This window comes from Crocodylus porosus, unplaced genomic scaffold (assembly GCF_001723895.1).
Source record: "Crocodylus porosus isolate Cpor-Errol unplaced genomic scaffold, CroPor_comp1, whole genome shotgun sequence".
In the NCBI taxonomy this organism is placed as follows: Eukaryota; Metazoa; Chordata; order Crocodylia; family Crocodylidae; genus Crocodylus; species Crocodylus porosus.
Genome location: NW_017728931.1, coordinates 21,767,233 through 21,790,236, shown reverse-complemented (window position 1 = coordinate 21,790,236; position 23,004 = coordinate 21,767,233). Strand labels below are relative to the sequence as shown.

Here is a 23,004-nt window from a genome sequence, read left to right as displayed (position 1 = left end):
AGTGGAGGTGGTTGAAGCACCTACATTGAACACCTTCAAGAGTAAATTGGATGCTTATCTTGCTGGGATCCTATAACTCAGCTGACTTCCTGCCCTTTGGGCAGGGGGCTGGACTCGATGATCTCCCGAGGTTCCTTCCAGCCCTAATGTCTATGAAATCTATGAAACAGCCCCCCCCCGCCCCAGAACACATGTTTTATCCTGCAGGAAAAGAAAAATGTTATCATAGGAAAAAGACTGTGAGGTAAGGTTCCTGAAGGACAGATGACTTCATTTGTAGGGTTGTGCAAACTTTCACCAGCAGTTCCATTTCAATGCTGTTTTGACTCATTTCAAGCTCAAAACAGCAAAATTGAAATGAAACAGAGAGCTTTGAAACAGCCTCAAAACAAAATGAGGCAAGTTGCAATGTTTCAAAATTTTTTTAAACATTTTGAGTTTCAAAGCCCAAGCTGGGCTTGGCTGCAGGGAAAAAACAGCTAAAGTAAGGAGAGGGAGGCGGAAGGAGGGCTTTCATTATTGACTGTTTAGCTGGCCAGTGACTGTCATCCTTCCCTGAGGTCCCTTCCAATCCCAGTGCTGTCTGGGAGGGGTGGAAAAATTGCATAAAAGGCAGCATTGTTTGAACTGCCCTGCTTTGTGTCTTGGTGCCAGTTGAGTGAGGGCGCACCGTAACACACACACAGTGTCACCCACCCATGTCATGAGTTTAGCCTGTCAGCAGCTAGAGGTGCAGGGCCCCGGAACCCAGGCTCCCCCTGCATCCATCTCCTTGACAGCTGGCAGGCTTCATGGCTGCAGCAGGGCCTAGCAGGCCTGCAGTTTTCACTTCCCTGTGCCCCAAGACAGACACAGTCCCACAAGCACCCATGACATGAGTTTTGCCTGTCAGCAGCCAGAGGTGCAGGGCCCAGAACCCAGAAGCCCTGCACCTATCTCCTTGAAAGCTGGCAGGCTTTGTGGCCTCAGCAGGAGCTGGTATGCCTGCAGTTTTCACCCTGCTGCATCTTAGCACACACACAGTGTCACCCATGTTACGAGTTTTGCTTGTCAGCTGCTTGAGGCGCAGTTTCCCCCAAGCCCCTGCATCTATCTCCTTGAAACTTGCTAGGCTTTGTGGCCTCATCAAGGGCTAGCATGCCGGAAGTTTTGACCCTGCTGTGGCTTAACACATACATGTGACATGCGTTTTTTGCTTTCAAGACTCTGAGGTGCAGTTTCCCAGAAACCCCTGTACCTATCTCCTTGAAACTTGGCAGGCTTCATTCCTGCGAGTTTCATCCAAATCAGGCCATAAATGACAAAGTTATAGGCTGTTGTGAGCTTCCCCATTATAGCCTATGGGTGAAAGGTTGAGACAATATTGGAACAAAACAAAACGGAAAAGCGGTTTTGAATCTAAACGAAATTCAAAATGAAATGCTGTTCCGTCAAAACTTTGAAATGCAAGTCGAAATGGAACAGTGCCATTTCGCACTGCCCTATTCATTTGTGCTAAATTCAAAATGGAATTTGGCTTAGCATTGCAGTACCTGACTCTGAGGTGTCCTGCTGCATATTGTAATTCTCAGTGCTGAAGAAGGAGCTATAATTTAACTTGCAGTTGAGCACCTCAGATTGGGATTAACGGAAGTCAGCACACTGAGCAGGGAGCCACCTAAACTAGATAGTAGGAAATATTGAAGAGAGGTGTGAGTTTAAGCCCCACACCTCTAACATGCCTAACTTTGAGCTGGAAGAAGGTAGGGAGGATGGCACTGTAGAGGTTAAGCCCATTTCTTCAGTCTGGATTCACGGCCATGAAGCCTCTGAATTTAGGCACCTAAGATGGATCCATCCTTTCTTACAAAAAAGAGAAGGAAGTGGCAGCCCCCTTTTACTCAATTGTACATTGATTAGGGTCCACCAGTGTGAAACTTAGGTCAAAATCCCACTGCTCTCTGATTTGAAACACATATCTGCTCCCTTCAAAGAGAGGTCTCTAACCATGGAACTACTCAGGATAAGTGGATGATGAAAAGACTGATCCAATAGGAATTTACTGAGAATGCCTATGAGATCAGGTGTTGTAGGTAGGGAATGCCTACCTTGTGAATCACACTGAAACTTAGGTGCTGAATTGCTTGGTGCCATAGGAATGAGTGTGGTTGTGTACAGTACCAGAGTAAAAAATGTAGACACCCTGGCTAAATACAGTCAAAAAGCCTGAGGCTGAATTGGTTTAATCTTTGCATGTTTGTTTAAGCTGCACAGAATAAACTGATAAACAGGTGCCACAGACATTTACTTTTGATTCCAGAAATGAAGCCACATGCCTTCAGTGGCCCAGGCCAGAAACCAGGGGACAACAGAGCACACCCCTCAGCTCAGCTGGAGCAGACAGGTTGGGTCAGGGTTATCCCACCCACCCTGCAAAGCATCCTGGGATGCTGGGAGACTGTGAGTTAACTTGAATCTGGAGGGGATCTGGGACAGAAGTGCAAAAAACTGATGTAACCAAAATCAGTAAGGTGTGATACTACACCCATCCAGGTTTATCTTACACCTTTTTCAGCCATTTTGAAAGTGGTTGATGTGCACTGAACTTCGGTTGTGCTACAGATTGGAACTGGTTTCTAATCCACTTATGCCAGTTTATGTGTAATTTCTGCCCTAGCCCCAGGTAATTTTACTGGGGAAAATTTAGGTGCTCAGCAAATTCAGGATCCCTACCTTCAAAGTTACAAGGCAGCAGAAGTTCTGGAGATTTAATGGACTAAATTCTGGACTCAGTCATGAAAAGTAGCAGTTGCATGCCTGAGCCTCTTGTAGATCTAACCCCTGATGACTCTGTACACCTCCATATTTGGGGCCACATGTTGATATTCTCATGGCATGCAAACTTAAATATTTTTAAAAATGTGGTCCTATGTAATGCTAAATCCTAACCACCTTGTACCAACTTGACCATTGGACAAGTCAAGTTGTGCACAAGTCAAGTTCACCCCTGTGAAACTTTGACTGACATGCATAGCCTTAAAATCTCATTTCAAAGTTGTGTGGAGGGGTATTCATAGAACAGGAACCTTATTTCAGCCTGGGTATTCCTTCTGGAAGAACTGGACTGTTCATTCAATCAGGAAATGGACACAATACCATATAACTAATTGAACTGTTCTCATCCAAACAAAATACCTTGTACAAACAATATCAGGTCTTCAGTAATCCAATATTAGAAATGGCAAATTCATAACTGCACATCAATAAAGATAACTGGCCAACAGCATCTGTAGCTCTTTCTGATGTTCTATTCCAAGCAGAAGTAAATAATTCTCAATGCCTCAAGATTTGATCTGGGTCTGCAAAATGCAAACTGTTTCAAGTAGTTTGCTCCAATTTAACAGCTTGTTGAATGAGCTTGTAGACTTGAGTCTGCTGCTCCAGCAGCCTCCATGTAACATGTGTTCAGTGGTGCCATGTTTCAAAATGGCAGCGGGGCATGTTAACTAAAGCTCATTGAATGTTGAACGAGCTTTAGTTAAAGCGCCCCCGCCACCACTTTGAAATGTGGGGACGCTAAATACATGTGACATGGAGAGGCTGTTAGAGTACACTACTTAGCATGCTCCAGCAGACTCGATTAATCTATTCCTACTCACTAACAAAGCTGGACAGAAACAGGAAAAGTTGCACAAAATGATTACATATTTTAGGCTAGTTTGTAAAGGCCTAATCCAAAGCCCACTGAAATAAATGGTCCCTGCCCGGACCCATCCCCAACCTCCTGGCACTTAAAAAAGAAAAAGCCCTGCACTTACCAGCTGTAGCAGCGATGATCAGGGCCTCTGAGGGCTTGTGGCAGAGCTCCTATGTGCAGTGGGAGACGGTAGGGATTGCTCCCCCACCACCTTGGCACCTGTGCGGCAGCTGCCCCATGGTGCGGGTGCAGCACAGCTCAGCAGGGCACTGCATGCTGTCTGGGAGTTGGGGCCGCGGGGACTGAGCAGTGCTGGGCTCTAGATGACAGGTGGAGCCACCCCAGCTCCCAGACAGCACACGGTGTTCTGCCGAGCTGCACTGCACACACCCGATGTGACAGCTGCTGTGTGAGTGCCAAGCAAGGGGATAACCCTGACCCAACCTGTCTGCTCCAGCTGAGCCAAGAGGTGTGCTCTGTTGTCCCCTGGCTTCTGGCCTGGGCCACTGAAGGCATGTGGCTTCATTTCCGGAATCAAAAGTAAATGTCTGTGGCACCTGTTTATCAGTTTATTCTGTGCAGCTTAAACAAACCTGCAAAGATTAATTAGCATGCATCGGAGCAGACATCCATCACGTGTGTAGGTGCCCAAAAAGTTCTGACTAAAAGCAGAGGAAGTCCTCCAACCTTTTGACTGAATTGTTGTCAAGCATTACTTCCGATATATTTATTTTTTTATACTTAAACAAAGTTCACTTTCAAGCAAAATAACAATTTTTCCTTCACTGAATTTTACTAAATTCTCTAACAAAAAACTTCCCTCCATAAATAATTCAATCCTAAAACAAAAGAATTGTCAACTATTTACCCCCAAATGGTTTCAAATGCATTCTTTTAGGTATAGGGCTACAGTGAAATCCCAGTCATAAAAGGCAATTGCTAAACCAGTCCTTGAGCATTATCCATAGTCCAATGAAGTAAATGCAAAGACTCCCATTTATTTCAGTGGGCTTTGGATTAGGCCTTTACAAACTAGCCTAAAATATGTAATCATTTTGTGCAACTTTTCCTGTTTCTGTCCAGCTTTGTTAGTGAGTAGGAAAGTTACAGAGTAGATGAATGCATAAATTTGTTCAAAGTTAAGGCAAAAATATCGCTTTCTGACACCCACACTACAGTACATTCAGGTATTTAAACATGTAAGTGCCACATTTCTCTGCTGCATCTGAATGCAAAGAGATGGGGGCCGGTTTCAAGGAAGTAGAGAGCATATTAGTTTGCTGGGTAGCCATGACAATGAGACAGCAAAAAGAAGAAATGTTTGCTTAAACAGCACCCAGTCACATAACCCCAGCATAACACTGTTCTAGTTAAACAATATGCCAGAAGGTTAAGAAGGGCTTTTACTTAGTGTAGCACAGTAAATAAAACACCTCATTTTTAGGTGTGAGATTTGTGTGGGTATTTTACATCTCTTAAATAAGAATCCATGAGATTACCTGGACTTGACATTCTGCAAAGACGTATTTGTGCACATGGTTTAATAGTGCTGCTTAACAGTCACTCAGGAAATACCAACAGAGCAGAACCTAAGCTGCTGGAAAATGTCACTGACAATTTCCATCATCTGAGAATCTGTCTTCTGATGCTTAACTCGTGATCCCTGTACAGAAATCACAGCAAACACAAAATCCCTTACATGGGCTAGTGTATTTAGCAATATTATGAAGCCCTCTGGTCTGTTGACAAGTTCAGTGGCACTTTACAGAATATACATGGGACCCAGTCCCTGCTGCAAACCCCTTACAATCTATTTTTCCCTTTTCTGTTTAGTACAGCTCAGAAAGCTGCCGTCTATTGTTTAGATGCTGTCTGTAGGGTACTAGTTTATAGGTAGGGACATACATAATTTGCAGCCAGACAGAAGAATTTTTGCAGTTGGTCACGATGCAAACAGCAAATTTCACAGGCATTTCCCAGTGGCCCCATCCCTTGCTGCTGATAGGTGGAGAGACCTGGGGGGACAAAAAGGACGTGGGGATGACTGCCATCTTGGCTGCTGGCTACCCTTTGTGTTACCCTGCCAGCTGTCAGGCTGTGAGGCAGCAAGGACTGCTGTCTCCCACTGGGGAGTCTGAATTTTATTACATTTTTTTAAGTTGATGTTGCAGACAATTTTGGATTTCATGGTTTCTGCAAAATCCATGAAATCACGAATTAAGTAGGTCCCTATTTATAGGTGGTGGAAGACAGTGTGAGGTTGCAATACCCAAGGGAAGGCATCAGGGGACAAAATTCCTTTGTTAAATGACACAGACAGAGCATATGAACCGTTCCATTCTGCAACATCCAACCTCCCTCTGTACAGGCAATGAATAGTTGGCCTTGGCTCTTCCTCTTGTTCTAATTCATGTCTTTGGGGCCCACAAGGAAAAAGATTCCATGTTCCCTCAGCTGCAGGGTCTGCAGGCATTCCAGGCCCTTTGTCAGTGTATTGAAAGGAAAAGCTCCTCTTTTTCTCCCTTGCTTTTGTACCTGCTCAAAGACTATCTAGCTCTACATTTTTCATACTAGTTGGGCTGCTGCTGTGTCTGAGAAAAAAAAAATGACACAGGTTTGACTTCCCTCTTTCTGCTCCCCATGAACTTTTGTTGCACAAGTCTCCTTTTTTGCAGCTTTCTGTGTTCTGCCTAATATGATTAAAATGCTAAACTGATTAATCTCCATATTTTTCACTCAGGGCAGATTAAGGCGGCACACAGAGAACCGGCACAGAAGCCACCAAACTGTGAAGCCATGGACCAGTTAGCTTGCAATTCCTACAGCATGTGGGAGCAGCTGCCAAAGTGTAGAGGGGGAAAGTTAAGGAGTACAAAGGTCTCGATTCATTACATCAAATGATTCTCTGATTCCATTTGCTACCAGATTTTGGTTTTTGATTTGGTGTGTAACCATGCTGAGCATTGTGGGACAAAATCAGGGATGTTGCCTAACATACAGCATAATGACCAGTGGGATCAGCCACACTTAGCGCTGTCCCAGCACAGCACAAGGGGATCTGTATAACACGAAAGACTCACTGAAACTTGTAAAGATAGGTGAAATGTGACTGCTGGGGTAGATGAGGGCTGTGAAGTTTTCCTGGTCTCCTTTAAACTGAGGGAGATACATGAACATAGGTCCTGGGAGAAAAAAAACTGGGGGGGGTGCTGAGCACATGCACCCCTCCCCAGCAGGTAAGTCTGGGGGGAAGGGGTGGGGGGGGAAGAGACTGTGGGGAGGCAGAGTGGGGCTAGGGCAGGGGCAGGCCCAGGGCAGGGCACAGGACAGAGCTGCGGCTGATCTGGGGGGCTCAGGGAGGGGGTGGCAGTTCCTGCCGCTGCACATACCCTGGGAGGGCACAGGGGCCATGTGCCCCAGAACTGCACGGGGCAGGGCAGACTGCTGCTGTAGGCTGGGGCTGGGGCTGGTAGGGGCTCGGCCATGCTGTGCTCAGGGTGGGTAGCGGCAGTGCTGGGAGCAGGGTTGGAGGGGCTATGGCAAATTTTGGGGTGGCTGCAGCCCCCCTCCCAGTGCTACTGCCTGCCCTGAGAGTAGCCTGGTCCAGCCCCTGGCCCCAGCCCATAGCTGCAGCCTTCCCTGCCCCACACAAACCTGAGGGCACATGGCCCCCATCCCTTCCTGGGGTGCATGTAGCAGCAGGAGCCATGCCTCCTGACCCTGAAAAAGCCATCTGTGGCTCAGTCCCATGCCCCACCCCACCCTGCCCCAGCTGTGCAGTGCCTGCCCCTCTCCTAGCCTCTGCCCCAGCCACACTCCCTCTGTCACCACTGCACCTGCTCTCCTCCCCACCCCTGCTGCAGCTGCCAGAAGCCTGCAGCCAGGCTGCCTTGCTGTGCTGCCACTGCCCCACATTTGGGGGGGTGCCCCCCTTTTGCTGCCTATGTATGTGAGGTATTGATTTGCCAGGTGGGGTACTCCAATGTGAACAGGAAAAGACAAAGAAAACTGGAATGAAGTTCCTGTAAGAGTGTAGACTTTACTGTGAGGTCACATAGGGTGGCAACTGACATTTAAAGCGCAGGAACAGAATTTGGATGAATCTTTTGCCTTGGTTGGCTTTAAAATGGCCACAGACACACTCAGTGTACCACAAACAGCACTTTAATTTTTATTTCACAATGGGATTGCACACTATTAACAGCAGAAAATATTTTACATGCCAGTCTCTGGGAGCCACAACAAACTTTTTCTAATCTCATTCTTATCTACTGTTCTCTTGAATGCAATTTACCACTTCTTTTGGGAGACAACATCATCTAACATCTCCCACACTTAGGCTATGTCTTTGCTTACCTACCTCTGCCAGCAGAAGGCTCTGGCTGTAGCTGCTGCTGCCAAGATGCCAGCGGTTGTACACAGTGGGTGTGTCTACACAAGAGGCTTTACTACGCTTTAGACTAATGCGCAGTAAAGTGTCACTGTCTACATGTGCGCTGGATGTATTGTGCATTAAATTAGTCTAATGTGCCATTTGCTAGTGCCAACTTGTACAGATGCTAGATAAATGACACATTAGGCATGTGTAGATGCTGACTGGAAACAATTTTGCTCCAGGCAGAAGGGGGCCAGGTGCATGTTTGTGGGTGCAGTTTACTGTGCCTTATTTTACTGGACAGTAACATTACTGAGCATTAATGCATGTGTAGACATAGCTAGTAGGGTTGTGCAAAGCAGACCCTATTGGATTTGGATTCAGATTAATCCTGAATCAGGAACAGTGATTCAGTTACTTGATTCAGATCACTGTCCCTGATTCTATTCAGCTGAATCCGAATCTGAAGATTTGATGCTGATTTCGAGAATCAGTGATTCGGATGTAGACACAGCTTTAAATGTTTTTTCTGCATATCTCAAGGTACCAGAGTGGCTTGTAAATACTGCGATGCTGGGGCGGATGGAGTGTCCCACAAGAGCGCGGTGGAGTGGGGCCCTCCATGTGCTCAGTGGTGAATCCAGAAGTGGACCAGAAGTACTTCCAGTCCACTTCCAGGTCTGCTGGGGAGTGCACTGGGGGGGCCTCCCACACCTCCCCAGCTGGGTGGTCAGCTGTATGGAGACCCCAGGTGCCCCCCCCAGACCCAGGAGGCACCAGTCATGGAGTTGTGGGTGTGCGGGGGGGGAGGCGGCCCCAGCATGCTCCCCAGTGGACCCGAAAGTGGACTGGAAGTGCTTCTGGTCTACTTCTGGGTCTGCTGCTGAGTGCACTGGGGAACCCCCCACACTCCTGTGGGATGTTCCATGCACCCCAGCATCACAGCATTCACGAGCCCCTGCTACCTAGAAGTATGTAGAAAAAACATTTAAAGCTGCCTCTGTCTGAATCGCCAAATCTTACCGACTCAATTCCAGAGGGTTCCAATTTGATTTGGAGAGATTAAAGGGTCCTCTGATTTGATTTGGATTCAGAGATTAGGCCACCGACTCGGGACAAATCTCCACCGAATCAAACTGGGGCCAAAGCTTCGCATAGCCCTACTGCACAGTAAATATGCAAATATGTATATGGTGACACTTTACTGCACAGTAGATTAGTCTGTTGTACAGTAAAGCATCTCATGTAGACTCACTGACAGTTGGTCATTGTGGAGCTTTTTGTCTGAAGCTCTACAAACTCCCAATGAAACTTGCTCCCCTAGCTTGTGTGCCCCCCTGCATCCCCTAGCTCAGCAATTGGCCATGGAAGGACCCTAGGTGTGCCCCCAAGACCCAGGACGTACCAGTTGCTGAGCCAGGGTGGGGCATGGGGGGACCCCCTGTGTGCTTCCTGGTGGACCTGGAAGTGGACCAGAAGTGCATCCAGTCCACTTCTGGGTCTGTTGCCGAGCACACTGGGGAGCCCCCCATGCTCCTGGAGGACACTCCATGCATCCCAGCATCGCAGCATTCATAAGCCATCTGCTACCTAGAGGTGTATAGAAAAAACATTTAAAGCTGTGTCTATGTCCGAATTGCTGAATCCTTCTGAATTTCTCCAAATTGATTCGAAGGGTTCTGATTCCATTTGGAGAGACTAAAGGGTCTTCTGATTCAATTCAGAGATTTTCCCACTGAATCAGGCTGAATCTCCGTCTAATTGAATCAGAGACTGAAGCTTCACACAGCCGTAATACCTAGTGAAGCACTTCCAGCAGGTCTACATAGCTCCATTCAGCAGCTGTACAGCCCAAACACAAATGGCAGGAACTAACTGCTGCAGCTGCAGTGGTCAGCAGATGAAAGGGTGTCTGTGTATGCCCGGCTCCATTTTGCCAACATAATAACTCCACTGCAGCTGGTGGAGTATTACTGCAGTGCAAGGGTGTGTGTGGAAGGGGGTGGGGGAGGGGGGGAAGGGTTGTGCATATGCATGTCATCTGAGAAGATTTTTCTGAATTTTCTGTTGTTAATTTTATCCAATTATTTCTGGATTTACTTTGTTAAATCACACAAAATATTTCCTGTTCCTTCCAAGCTTGTATACCCTCCCACATGATGATCCAGGTCCACATTCAGGTGGTTACTTACTTATCCTAGGAATACATATTTAGCTCTTGCAGTTTTTCCTTATATCAATCCTTCCAAGTCCCTGGTTATTTTTCTTGCTTTTTTCTTATTTCTTGCTTTGATCTTATTTTTGAACACTGATATCTGGAGTGTACCAGCCAAAAATAAATAACCAGTATTTCCTACATTTATCTCACAGGTTCTTCCCCCCCAACCACCACAAATGTATATGGTGAGTGAGGATCCAAAGCCTTTAATTCGGCAGCCACTACAGGGCCAGGCAAAGGTTAACTTGGCTCCTGTAAGTAACACCTGACATTTCCCCTGGGTCAGCATAATCTCCTATAGGGAGGCAGGAGGCTGAGGGGGAGGGCTGAGGAAGGGACTCTGGAACCTGCTCCAGTCAGTGGTCAAAAATGGTCACTGTAGCAGAAAAAAACAGTTTATTTCCTATTTTGTTCCAGAAATTTGATTGTAAATAGGTTGCACACTGCACCAATGAAGGAACGTACACATACACAAGAGATCTGGTTTTTCAGAGGTACCAAAACCCCACAATTCCAACTGCAGTCAGTGGAAAGTGTGGATGTGCAAGGCTTCTGAAAATCAGTCTTTAGTTTCCTGGTATCTTCTCTTTAGTCCAGGTACAGACAGTACGCTTTAAGCAATCAGAAACCAGTCAACCCATAACTAAACAGAAGTTTGGCACACTTAAACTGGTCTAAAAAGGGGCAGAACCTGGTCTACAGTAGACCTGGACTGATGTGCATTTTAACTTAATTGATTTAGTTGAGACCGGTGCATCCAAGTTCGGTACCAGTTCCTCTACTGATTCAAGTTAGGTCGCTGTCCACTGGCATCCCAGGCTCCTTTGTAGACCCCCACTAGTCATCCCTCTCAGGAGAGTGCACTAGCACTCAATCTGCTCTTGGCTACTCTGACCAAATGCCCAGCTGGCCCTGCCCCCGGGTTGTTACAGAACCAAGTCAGCACAGATCCTTTCCAGCACAGACCCTTTCCACAGTCCCACCTCCTGCCTCTGACCAGTTGTTAGCATTCCACCCTCCCCCTGCCACATCATCTGTCAGCCACAGGCATCTTTCAGATGCAGGTAGGCAGCGCGGGGTGGGGGGCAAGGAGAATGCTTGCCCATGCCCACCAATCCAGTTCAGCTCTGTGGTGCTGTCCCCACTCATGGGGGCTCTCCTGTACTCAGTGTCACATCTGTGTGTATACTGTGGGGTGCTCCGTGGCAGGGTTCACGCAGGGACACAGATGTCTCCCTTCTCCTTCACCTCCCTTCCCCCATATCCCATGCTGTTTATGTGCAGCTGACAATGCAGCAGAGGGAGGGGGGAATACTCGCCCATGACAGCAGCCATCAGGGTGGCCCAACTGCTCAGCAGCACTAGGCATTCTCCAACAGGCTGGGGAGCCCATGGGGACTCTGGGAGATGTGCAGGAGCACCCCCAACCTGCTGCTCTTGGCCAGTGCAGGCAGCCTGCATGCCTTCTCCCCACCAAAGGGCAAATGTGTATTCTGTTCACTACCAATCTAACTTATGCTACTTATAGAAACCCATGCAACTTTAATCGATTCCACCTCAGGATTTTTGAATGTCTGTACCTAGCCTTAGAGTAGCATTCTTGTCCCCAGCCCTTGACATTTTAAGGAAGGGACAGAATAGGCTTCAGAATTCAAGGCCCAATCCAGATCTGCATTTTATGACTCTGCTTTTTTAATCAAGTTATGAAACAGGAGGAGATATTTTGCATTTGTGCCTACAGTATGAACAACTGGTGAACACACTTTCAACTAGTATTTGCTCAAGTTTATGACATACACACACACCCACACACACCTATCCTCCTTAGAAAATACCCTTTCCTTTATATGTGTACTTTCTTGTTCATATTAAACACCTAATGAACATACAAATTACTAAACAAGTAAGACTATTATCAGTTTGGGACCTCTTTTTCATTATGTGAACATACACTAGGCTTCCCTAAGCATTACCAGAATACAAATAATTCATTGGTTCATCAAATTAATTGATTTTAAGTCAGGAAAGATTAGCTCACTTGTTCTAACTTCACTAACAAACAATAGTAAAGAAAAATAATTGAACTGGACTAATTTCTGTAAAACACCAGTGTTCTAAAACTTAAAAGACTGAATGCTATAGCAAAGAATCTGTCCACTTGAACAGATGAGCTAAAACTGGCTACTGCCAAGCTAGTAATGAAAGTGTCACAGGTTTTAGTTTGGGGGAGCATCCAGCATTTCAGATGTTTCTCTAAATCCCACTCAAATTTATCCAATGCTCTTGAATCTCAGTGACTACACATATTACATGCATTGCAGTGCAAGAAAGGGCAAAAAATGACAAACGAACACCCCAGACTGTAGCTGCACTGTACAAAATACCAGAGGGGGAGCTGCAAAACTGACAGGAAATTTCAGGAGAAAATGCTTTCTCAGAAAATTCTGACCATGTTATTTCTGGTTCTGACTGAAAATAGCCCATGAAAAATAGTGTTCTTGAGACCTCAGCAACTTATCCTCCAGTCCTGGGAGTGTGCTCTCTTGCATACAGTTTGCATGCATTTTAGAACCTTAAAGATAAATTCACATTTAACTCTAGAAATATGAAATAATTGGCATGGTATCCTGAAGTTGCTTGCTCAGTCCTACTTAGAACAGGTAGAAAGCTTCTTGAGAAAACTACATTGTACATAGAACTGTGTGAATAAATGATTTTCCGGTTTGCTGGAAAAAAAGGAAAAATCAGGGAGGAAAAAGTGGGTTAGAATTGAGCACTGTTTCTTTCCAAGAAATGAAAACAAAATTATTCAGAGTTGGCCAAAAGTGCTTTGTTTAGTTATAGATAAAATGTTTCATTTTCAGGCTTTTCAACACTTTTCCCAAACTCTTTAAAAATTAGTTAGGTAAATTCCAGAATGAAAATGTTGTTTTGAAAAGAAAATTTGAAACACTTCATTTTGAAACACCTATCTTTTTATCTCTGTATTCTTCTCAGTAGCTACCATAGTATATTTTCTAATAAGAAAAGGAAAAATAGCCTTTCTAAATGTTGCTTCTGTGGAAGAATGTCATCCCAGTTTCTTCCCAGACCCTTCTATTAGGTTTTTCCTTTCCATTGTCTTCTCACCTGTCTGTCAATTTGGTTGCCCCAGGTTATTGCGGATGTGAGGGACTTCAGGTAAGAGGGTTCCCACCTCTGTATTGTGTTAGCACTGACCTCATGGCCTGAGGGCAGAGGTCTGAGCCCGTGTCACTGTCTTAGGTGACCAGTGATGCTTTTAAACTCGACTGCATCAAACAACATCTGGCTTTGATTGAGTATCGGCTATATAAAGCTAAGACTCCCCAGAAGGAGGGGCAGCAGCCATGTTAAATTACATACAACAACTGGAACATCTGTAACTCTTTTTCTCTCTCTCTCAGGATACAGAAGTAAGTAAACTACTTGGAATTTATCTAGATATATAGTTTACTGTAATGTAGAAGCGCATCAAAAAGCTACTAAGCTGTCACGGTTTGCTCTCGGTTATTCTGTAATACTTCTCTAACCTGTACCCTTCCCCATGCCTACCTTATTTAACTAATAAAGCTCTCCACTGTAACAAGTGTGGTAGACTTGCTGGGAGAGGGATTGGGGCATGCCTTTAAGCTTCCTATGCTCAGCTGACTAAGGGAGGCTACTCTTTGTGCTTCAGACTAAAGGCAGCACCCCAAGTTCTTGCAGTGGGTCAAGCGCCCTCAAGGTCTACAAGGCCTGTGTATCCCAGGGGTCACAGGGCCCGGATACAGACCAGACTCCTGGCTGGTGGCAGAAGTTACCCCAGGCTTGTGGGTGTGCTCCAGGAAGGGGGTTGGCCAGATGGGAGGTACCTCAGGGGAGGCACTTGGAGCTTGGTAGGTGGATGGGCACAGTGAGGTGGGTGGCTCAGTGCAGGAACACCACCTACTGGTTCACCACAGCTTCCCTAAAAACCTCATTTGCTAATGCTGTGATGTTTGATATACAGAGTCATCCCTAGGGGTGTGCAAGGCCCAGGGCATATCAGCCTGTTTAGGGCCCGGGGGGGTGAAGAGGGGGTGGTGAGCAGCCAGAGCCAGTGGTGCTCTGCAGCAGCGGCGCATGGTGGCCACAGCGGGGCCTATGTGGCATTGACTGTGGGGTCTCCCAAAGTGCGGGGTCTGGGGCGGTCACCCCAATATGCCCCCCACCCCAGGGACAGCCCTGTTGATATACTTAGAAATTTTGTCTTGCCAAAGACAAATATGACAACTGTACTCCCCTCTCAGATGCTTTGAAGTAGGAGTCAGTAACGTAAGACCTGTGGCTCTGATCTGGCCCATGGAGCCATCTGATGCAGCCCATTGATCCAATGAACTAGATCAGGGGTGGGCAAAATCTAGCCCATGGGCTGAATCTGGCCTGCCAGGCCATTCTATTTGGCTCACTTGGCACCTAAAAAATTTGGAAAATTTATATTTACCTGCTCCTGGCTGCCTGTCAAAGGTGACAGGAGACAGAAGCAGTAGGACCCAGGGGAAGCCAGGAGGACCCAGCAGAAAGGCCAACCTGTCCTCACCCCACTCCTTGCCCCCTCCCACCACCACCCCCACCAACTGGAAGCCTCTGCCTGCTGGAGCTTTTACTGCTTCCCTGCACACCAGCTGGGTGTTTGAGCACCACATGGCCCCCAGCTGCATTCCTGGGCCTCAGGAGCACAGGACCCATGCCAGTACCCCAGGGCCAGAAGCAGGAGTGTGTGTGTGTGTGTGTGTGTGCACGCACATGTGCGTGCATGTGTGTGTAATGAGGAAGGGAGTGCGTGTATGTTTTTGTTGTGTTCATAGGTTGAGTCCCACATGCACACTCCACCATACACATGAACCCATACCCCCTCACACTGTCATACATGCAGGCCCCCTCCCCCAAGAACATTCCCCCACAAACCCCATACCCACCCACAACCCACATATCCATACATACATCCACATGTTCCCTCAACCCATACCCATACCCCCAAACCTATCCACCCCACAACAAAACCCCCCACACCCTCCCCCACACCCCACATACTGCCACAGCTCCCCACAAACCTATACCCACCCCACCATACCCCCCCAACAATATACAAGAGTCAGACTTCATTGTAAGCTATTGTGCAATCACCTATATGTACTCTACACAAACACATGTAAATTAGGACAAAAATATTTTTAAAAATCAAATTAATAACTGTTGTAGATGTTTGATTTTTTAGAATATAATTTGGTATTTTTCTGTTTCTGAGATGGCAAAACCCCTTGTTGAAAGGAGTATTATGGGGGCAAGGGGAGGAACTTCTGGTTGCAAAAGTCGGAGGTTAGGGGGCAGGAATTCTGGTCACAAGATGGTGAACAGGAGACAAGGCACCTGTCAAGGGGCGGGGCTACCTATGCAGCCCTTGACAGCTTACCAAAACTCAGTAAGCAGCCCTCTGCCTGAAATAATTGTGCACCCCTGGGCTTGATCCATGGGGCTTGGATGCTTCTCCCATACCATGGTGGAGAGAAGTGACAATGGATGATGCCCAAGGATGACTAAACTGCATGTAAAAGTTCAATGGCCAATCAACCCCCCCTGGAAAGAATAGTGTATTATAGGACAGTTTGAAAAAACACTAAAGAAGAAAACTTGAAGATTGCCTCATTCTTATGCCTTGGTCATTATAAGCCTCTAAAAACAATATGCAAATACTGAAAATACCAGAATAACCCACACTTTTTCAAGCTTCCCCCTAGTAGCAAGAGAATCACAGAGTGCAGCAGTGTCATTAGCTCTGATTGAGGCAGTTGGGACCAGGGTTTGAATTACAGGGGAGCTTGGGGTGGGGAGTGCTGAGCCCCCCCCATAAGAGATGAGAGCCCCCCCTGTAAGATTTGAAAACCATAACCTGCAAGTGTCAGAACTCTATGGGATTTTATTAGGGCATTTTGATGGTCAGCACAATTTTTTTTGCAGACCCCCACAAAGAGTCACAATGTAATTCAAACCCTGGTTGGAACTGAGAGAAGTGTTCTCCCTTGCATGCAAGGATTATAAATATTAGAGCAAAGCAGCCTCATTGATCAGTTTAAAGTGCCTAACATGTGTCCACTTAAATATCAAAGCTCCCCGTGTTTTCAGTGATGCAGGATTAAAACAAAAATGGCCATAGTATAGTAAGTTATACATACATTCATCCAGCTTATTTCAAAGGCAAAATATTTACTTTATTGGGTTTAGATGAAGATTTTTCTAAAGCTTCAATATAGGTTAAAAATGACCCGATGGATTTTTTAAACCATGAACGTGATTTCCCAGGTTCTGCTTATTTTAAGACATTTAAAAAATCATCATAAATAGAACAGTTCTCTGTTTTATATCTTCTCACCCCTTCTCAACCAAGAACTCCTCCAATTATACTTGTGAAACAGCAATGATCAGAGGTTGGGAACCTATAGCTCATGGGCTAGATCAGGCCTGCCAGGCAAGTGCATCCAGGTAGAAAGGCAGTAGTATGAGCAGGGATGGGCAATGAGGGCACCAGTGCTGGCCTACAGGGCATGCCCCCAGATCCCTCACACGAGTCCATTCCTCTTCACCACCTGTTCCAGTTTTTCCCCAGCACTGTTTGCTGCTACCACAGTTCTCCCTGTTCACTCCCTTACTGCAGCCATCACTTCTCATGCCCTGAACTTTTAGCTTCTGGCAGTGTGTGGCGAGGGGAATCACTAGTGAGGAGTAAGGCATGGCAGAAGCCATGGCTGCAGTAGTGGGGCATGAAAGCAGCCCTTGACATTCAATAGGGAAGGCTGGGGCAGCAGCAAGCAGCTTGGAGCTTCAGCCAGCCAGGTTGCAAGCAGCAGCCTGTTTCTGGATCTGCTGCCTTATTTTGGCCTTCTGCTCCTTAAGGATTGCCAATCCTTTGTTTAGATCTCTGGTATTCTGTTTGAGAATCAATTTGATATTTCATTTTGTCTGCAAAGCTAATTATAGAATCCATTTTTATATACAATTATTTCATCTTAGCCCAGTGGGATGACCTCAGAGTGGAAGCCATCTAAGTTTAGATCATTTTTATTTTTCATGATGAAGGTTCAAGGAATAAACATTATGAGGTGAGAGACAGGCTGCGTATGGGAGAGAAGGGGTATTCTTGAAAAGACAAGAATACCCAATTACCTGTGGGGGCACATTTCTTACAGAAAACCACTCTCTCTCCAATCTCTCAGTTCTAATCCTCAAAGGAAACTTATAAAACACTTCTCAGAGACGAACCTATGAACTCCACTTCATCAACCTCCTGGATACTAAAAATCATGGACTAAGTATAGACATTGGATTTATGACACATTATAACCTGCCTGACATCTGACTACCCAGGTACCTCTCCACTTTTCATCCCCCTTCACCCCCACACCCAGCCTGTCTCTCACCCACTGAGTCCTTAATTTATATCTTCACTGACTGCTTATCTTGTATGCATACCAGCCCAGCCTCTGGCTTCTTTACTTTTCATTCCATCCAGGAAGAGCATGCACCAACAGCAGAAATTTTCTCAGCCTGACGAAGGGTTTTTAAACCCGAAAGCTTGCTTATATTTTTTTCCCCAACTATTCAAGTTGGTCTAATAAAAGATATCAGATTCATCCAAAGAACCTTTTCTGCCTATGTCCTTAGACCAACACGGCTACAAACTATACCCCTGTAACATTTGTTTTTATATGGTTTGAACTAAAATGACTGATTTTTGATGTGTGCTTGCCTTTAACTATTAACATTCTGTACAATGGCAGTTTAAATGTTTTATTTTCAAATAAACAAGCAAATGGAGTGTTATTTCTGTAAATACTAACAGGATCATGCCCAAGCTGTGGGAGTTTTCAGGCTACAGCATGGGGATACCACACATTCTCTGTTTGTTTTTGTGGGTTTTACTATTTTAAATAGTATCTAGGTTTGGATTAGAGATCTTTTGACATTTCTGGCTGTTTCTAAGAAAACAAATAATTCAAACAGCTATGCGGTAAGATAGGTTGATTTATGCTAAATCACTATGTGACAACAAAGTATTCTTTGTGACACTTAGATACAATGCACTACTGTATATCTGTCAACTAGTGTCCTGCCACTGAGTTCATAAGAAATAAATACCGAAGTGGAAAAATGTTTACAGTCCTGATCCTGAAAGATATATATAAATCTACTCATGGAAATAGCCACTCTTTGTGGAACATGTGCTTCTGCAGGCTTAGCATTTAAAGCAACAAATGCCTGTCTCCTTAACTAAGACAAAACGTGAAGAAAAATGCTAGATGTTATGTTCAGACTTCCCTTCTCAATATTTTCTGATTTTTAATTTTACTTATTAAGGGCCAAATCCTGAAATCTTTGTTTTGGTGAAACTCCCAATAGAGCAATTAAAGCTGCATAATACTTACAGAATGTAGCTCAGTATCTTAGTACAATGCAATTTTTTATTGTAATTGGCCACTATACCTTTTTTGAAGGGGAGGGGTGCAATGAATTGGTCTGTTCATGAATTTTTTTACTGTACTGCTATACACAGAAGCTGTCAGTACGTTTTATTTTATTTATTTATTCTAAATCCTTCTCCCTCATTTATTGTTTTTGGAAGTGATAATGTGTTGATTGTGTGTGTGTGTCTCTGTAAATGTTCTGGTCAAGATTTCTAGGACTAGCAGATTTGAGAGCCTCACTAACTGGGCAGAAAATTTCAGCTTTCTTAAAGAAGCCTAATTTTCTGAAAGTAGTCACTGAAAACCAAGGCTCTTTATGGTGCCCTTAGCTGGGTTCCTGAAATTGCTGGACATTTTGAAGAATCTACTTTCTTAAAAATAAAAATGATTTAAATGGATGATGACTCATTACTGCTGGTGAAATAGAAAGCTAACACGTTCAATTTTAATCTCTATGCCCCAGTAAGTTGCTCTAACTCTGTTTATGGATTATGTATTGAATATTTACATCTAATACTGAAACTGCTGAAGGCAAATGATACATTGTAAAGCAAACAGAAGCTGACCTTTGCATGTTTTTCCATCAGGCTGCAAGGTAAATCCAACTGGACAACTGCAACGTACCCCTGTCGCTGTATCCTTGCAAGTACGGTCACAACCTCCATTATTGACAGCACACGTTTCTGGAGAATGAAAGAGAAAGGCAGAGAGAGGGAGAAAGAGAGTGTAACACAACTTTTGGGGTGGGGGTACATCAACTGTTTTGTACAACAATACAAAATTACATAAGCAATGCTCTTATGCTCATCAGGGGCTATGTCCTTCTTTAACTGATAAGCTTTCATAATCTATCCTCTTACACTCTGTTCAAAGAGGAAGTCTATATCAATTATATTTGGTCAGTTATTCTTGAACACAAAAGGATGAATTATTAAATATGAAAAGACCAGGTTTAAAAACAAAACTAAGTAGTTGTCTTTTAAAATAGAACCAAGGTCTCTCTCTGTTTTAGATCAGGTAACTTCTAGCCAAGTTTTAAGGTTTGTTAAAAAAACTGTTTCTGATGTTCTAATGAACTTTATAAAGCAATGGAAAACTAAGTATACTCAACTTGGAAATGAGCATATGAAATCCTTAGTTATGAAAGAGTTAATGGAAAATGAACTACATACATCACTTTGACAAGAATCTACATGCCCAATCTGTTCTTACTGAACTACAAGCAAAAGGCATCTGGGTTTTGTCCACTTAAAGCTTTTTGCAAATTGAAAGGAGTTTGGAGTGGGTGGGAGGGCATAATTGAGGTCACTGAACCCATTGCAAGCTGTGTCATTGAAATTTCCCAGTGCTTGTATCATGTAGAATGGTGACTGGGCAAACAGAGGCAATACAAAGCTGCAATACTTTTTTTGCTTTTACATTAGTAGGCAATGACTTCTAGGTACCAGTCCTAAAAACAAAACAGAACAACACTAAACAAAACAAAAAGATCATAATCAACCAAAAGAAAAAAACCCCAACAAAACTCCTTCCAACTTCATTAAAAAAGTAATACCAATTGCTATTGTATTTTTATATACATACAAAAAACCCCACACACATTCTTGAAACAGATAAAAGGGAAGAAAAACAATTAACTTTCCTTTGATCCACAGAATAAAGTGGATCTATGGATGCCAATTTTAAACACATTGTTCAGACCAACATATATCTGAAAGCTATTTGTTGCAGACAGAGGTAACCACCAACCATGTGGATCATAGATAACTGGTTATTCTGTCTACAGCTACTTTAAAATCCCTAGGAAATATTCCACAGACCTCTTAATAATCTCTTTCTCAGTTTCTCCAGCAAGGTTCATATGAAACATAAAATAGTAAGATTTGCATTGTTCTTCCCATTTCACTTCCTCATGACTTTTCCTAAAGAAGAATTCTTAGTGCTTGTTTCAATTTACAGGCTCCTTTTGCTGCACATTCAGTGTGCATTACAACTGGACTTTGCAGTTAGGGCCTGGCAATAACAAATAGGACTGACTAGTGCTCAATATTCTTAGCCCAGTATGTTTATCAAAATATTACATGAATTATAACACATTTTATCTCTAAACTGATAAGCATTCAGGGCTCATTTTTTTCCTTTGGAGGTAGTCAGTCACTTCTTTCCTTCATTGGCCCTAGAGGAACACCATGGCTTCAAGACCTGAAGAATTTCTTTTAAACTTTATCGGCACAAACCTATATACAGTTTTAGAATGTGCTTCTGGCACTTATGTACATAGAGAAAGCCAGGGGATGGAGAATAGGGAAGTATGCATTAATAGAACAGAATAGAATTTATAAAATCACAAACAATTGTGAATTTATTAAATCACAATACATACAAATGTTACATTATATATACATGCATACTTATATTTATGCACATACACTTAAATATTTGCATATTTATACACACACACACACACACACACACACACACACATATGCATATACATGATGTATGTGTAATTCATCTATATGAATACTGCCAAAAGTAATAGCTAGAAAGAGCACATTTGATGAACAGACTTAACTTTAAGCAAAAACTTTGATGCTACCATTTCGTATCAGTCAGACTAATTCTCACCTACAGGTAATTAAAAACCAAGATGACTTTTTGCACGAGTAAAGATTACGTATGTGAACAAAGATCTGAAGGTTACATCCCTAATGGTTTAGGTAATACAGGTTCTGGTGATCATTTTTCTATTTGACTAGAAGATTTTCTTATGTGTGTAACTGCTCACCTTATGTGTCCTTTCAGAGGACCAACTATCAAATAACTTTAATTATGAGTGGGGGGTGGCTGCGAGGTGGGGGGAGAGATTGGGTAATTTAAATTTTTTACCTCATTTTAGCCAGTGTATTGCATTAACTAGCAATTTAAAGGCAGAATGATTTGTCAGGGGCAAATAGTTAATGTTAAAAAACATGAAAACATACTAAAGATACATTTGGCATGGCATTGCAATGAATTGTAAATCTTATGTTAAAAGATTAACTATGATGCTTGAAGAGCCCTTTATTGCAGTTCTTCAGCAACAGATGAACATTATTTAAGCAGTAATATTTCTGCTTTCTGGATGACAGCCAATGAAAATGAATAGGCACAACAAAGATTTTTTTCCTCCATGGCATGGATGACTGGATCTATAGGGTATAAGGGTCAGTCAGTGAACAAGAGTTATTTCAATGTATAAATAGAACAAATCAAGCAAGCTTTTCTTATTGTCAGAGATGGAGTAAAATAAAGCAAGAAGACAATACCCTTCAGCTTCTATGGTGAGCCCAGTTTTCATAAATAGCAAACTTTAACAAAGTTTTGAAAACTCAGGATAAGAATGGAGGGGGTGACAATACCTACGACAACATAGATAACAGGAGATTCTTCCAAATACATAGCGTGAGAACAAATTAGGTACCTTAAGGCCACTGTGCAAAGTAGGGAGGGAGTAGGTGGGGACATTAAAAGCTGTATGGAATAGAACTATTTAAGATCATACCGAACTTTTAAACTCACCACAAATAGATCACATGATTGCTGACACCTGACCCCAACACTTTCAAAGCTGAGGATGCTAAATCAGTTTGAACCAATGTTCAATCCAGATAAAGGGCAGAGCTAAAATCCTTGGTCCCAAACCTGCCTTTTATAGTCTGTAGGAAGGTGCAGTGAGTAGTTTAGAATCTGGGGTAGAACCTTACATCTTAGCCATTGGTAGAAGTTTGCAGGCTGGGAGGGGTTGAGCATATCAGCATTTACAGCTGCCGTTGTCCCTGCTTTTGATTACCTCACCATAGCCACTGCTGTCAACTTTTTCAAAGTTTATTTGCTTATGTTTTGCTGTTGTGCCTTTTATACTGCCAAGAAGGGAGGGCACGAGCCTTGCACCCATTTAAGTGAGGACTTCTAGGGAACACCCAAATTAGGAAGCATTTGCGTAATCTACTCCTGGAAAAATTATGATGCAAATCACGAGGACCTCTTTTTTCTAAGGTGAAGATAGAACTTCTGCATAAATCCTTTATTGCCTGCCCCCAGAAAAACTCAGAACTACTCCCCCATGGAGAACAACATATATGGGTGTTATATATATACATATATTGGTGCTTCGAGGCGGGCTTTGGCTTCCTCAGCCATGACCGGCACATCGTGATGAGAGACATGCTGGGATGGGATGGGCTCCACCTTTCCC

At 44.0% G+C, this 23,004-nt stretch overlaps 1 protein-coding gene across 8 annotated transcripts in view; it reads right to left on the bottom strand.

The window, feature by feature from the left end:
• Positions 1-23,004, bottom strand: part of SCUBE1 (signal peptide, CUB domain and EGF like domain containing 1) — a 340,412-nt gene that overhangs the window by 123,474 nt on the left and 193,934 nt on the right. For 7 of the 8 annotated variants that reach the window (XM_019544341.1, XM_019544347.1, XM_019544342.1 and 4 more), the window contains one exon: positions 19,334-19,450. The exons of the other annotated variant lie outside the window; for it this stretch is intronic. In XM_019544341.1, the coding sequence (XP_019399886.1) occupies positions 19,334-19,450 (117 nt within the window). The remainder of the gene's footprint in view (positions 1-19,333; positions 19,451-23,004) is intronic. 8 annotated transcript variants of the gene reach the window in all.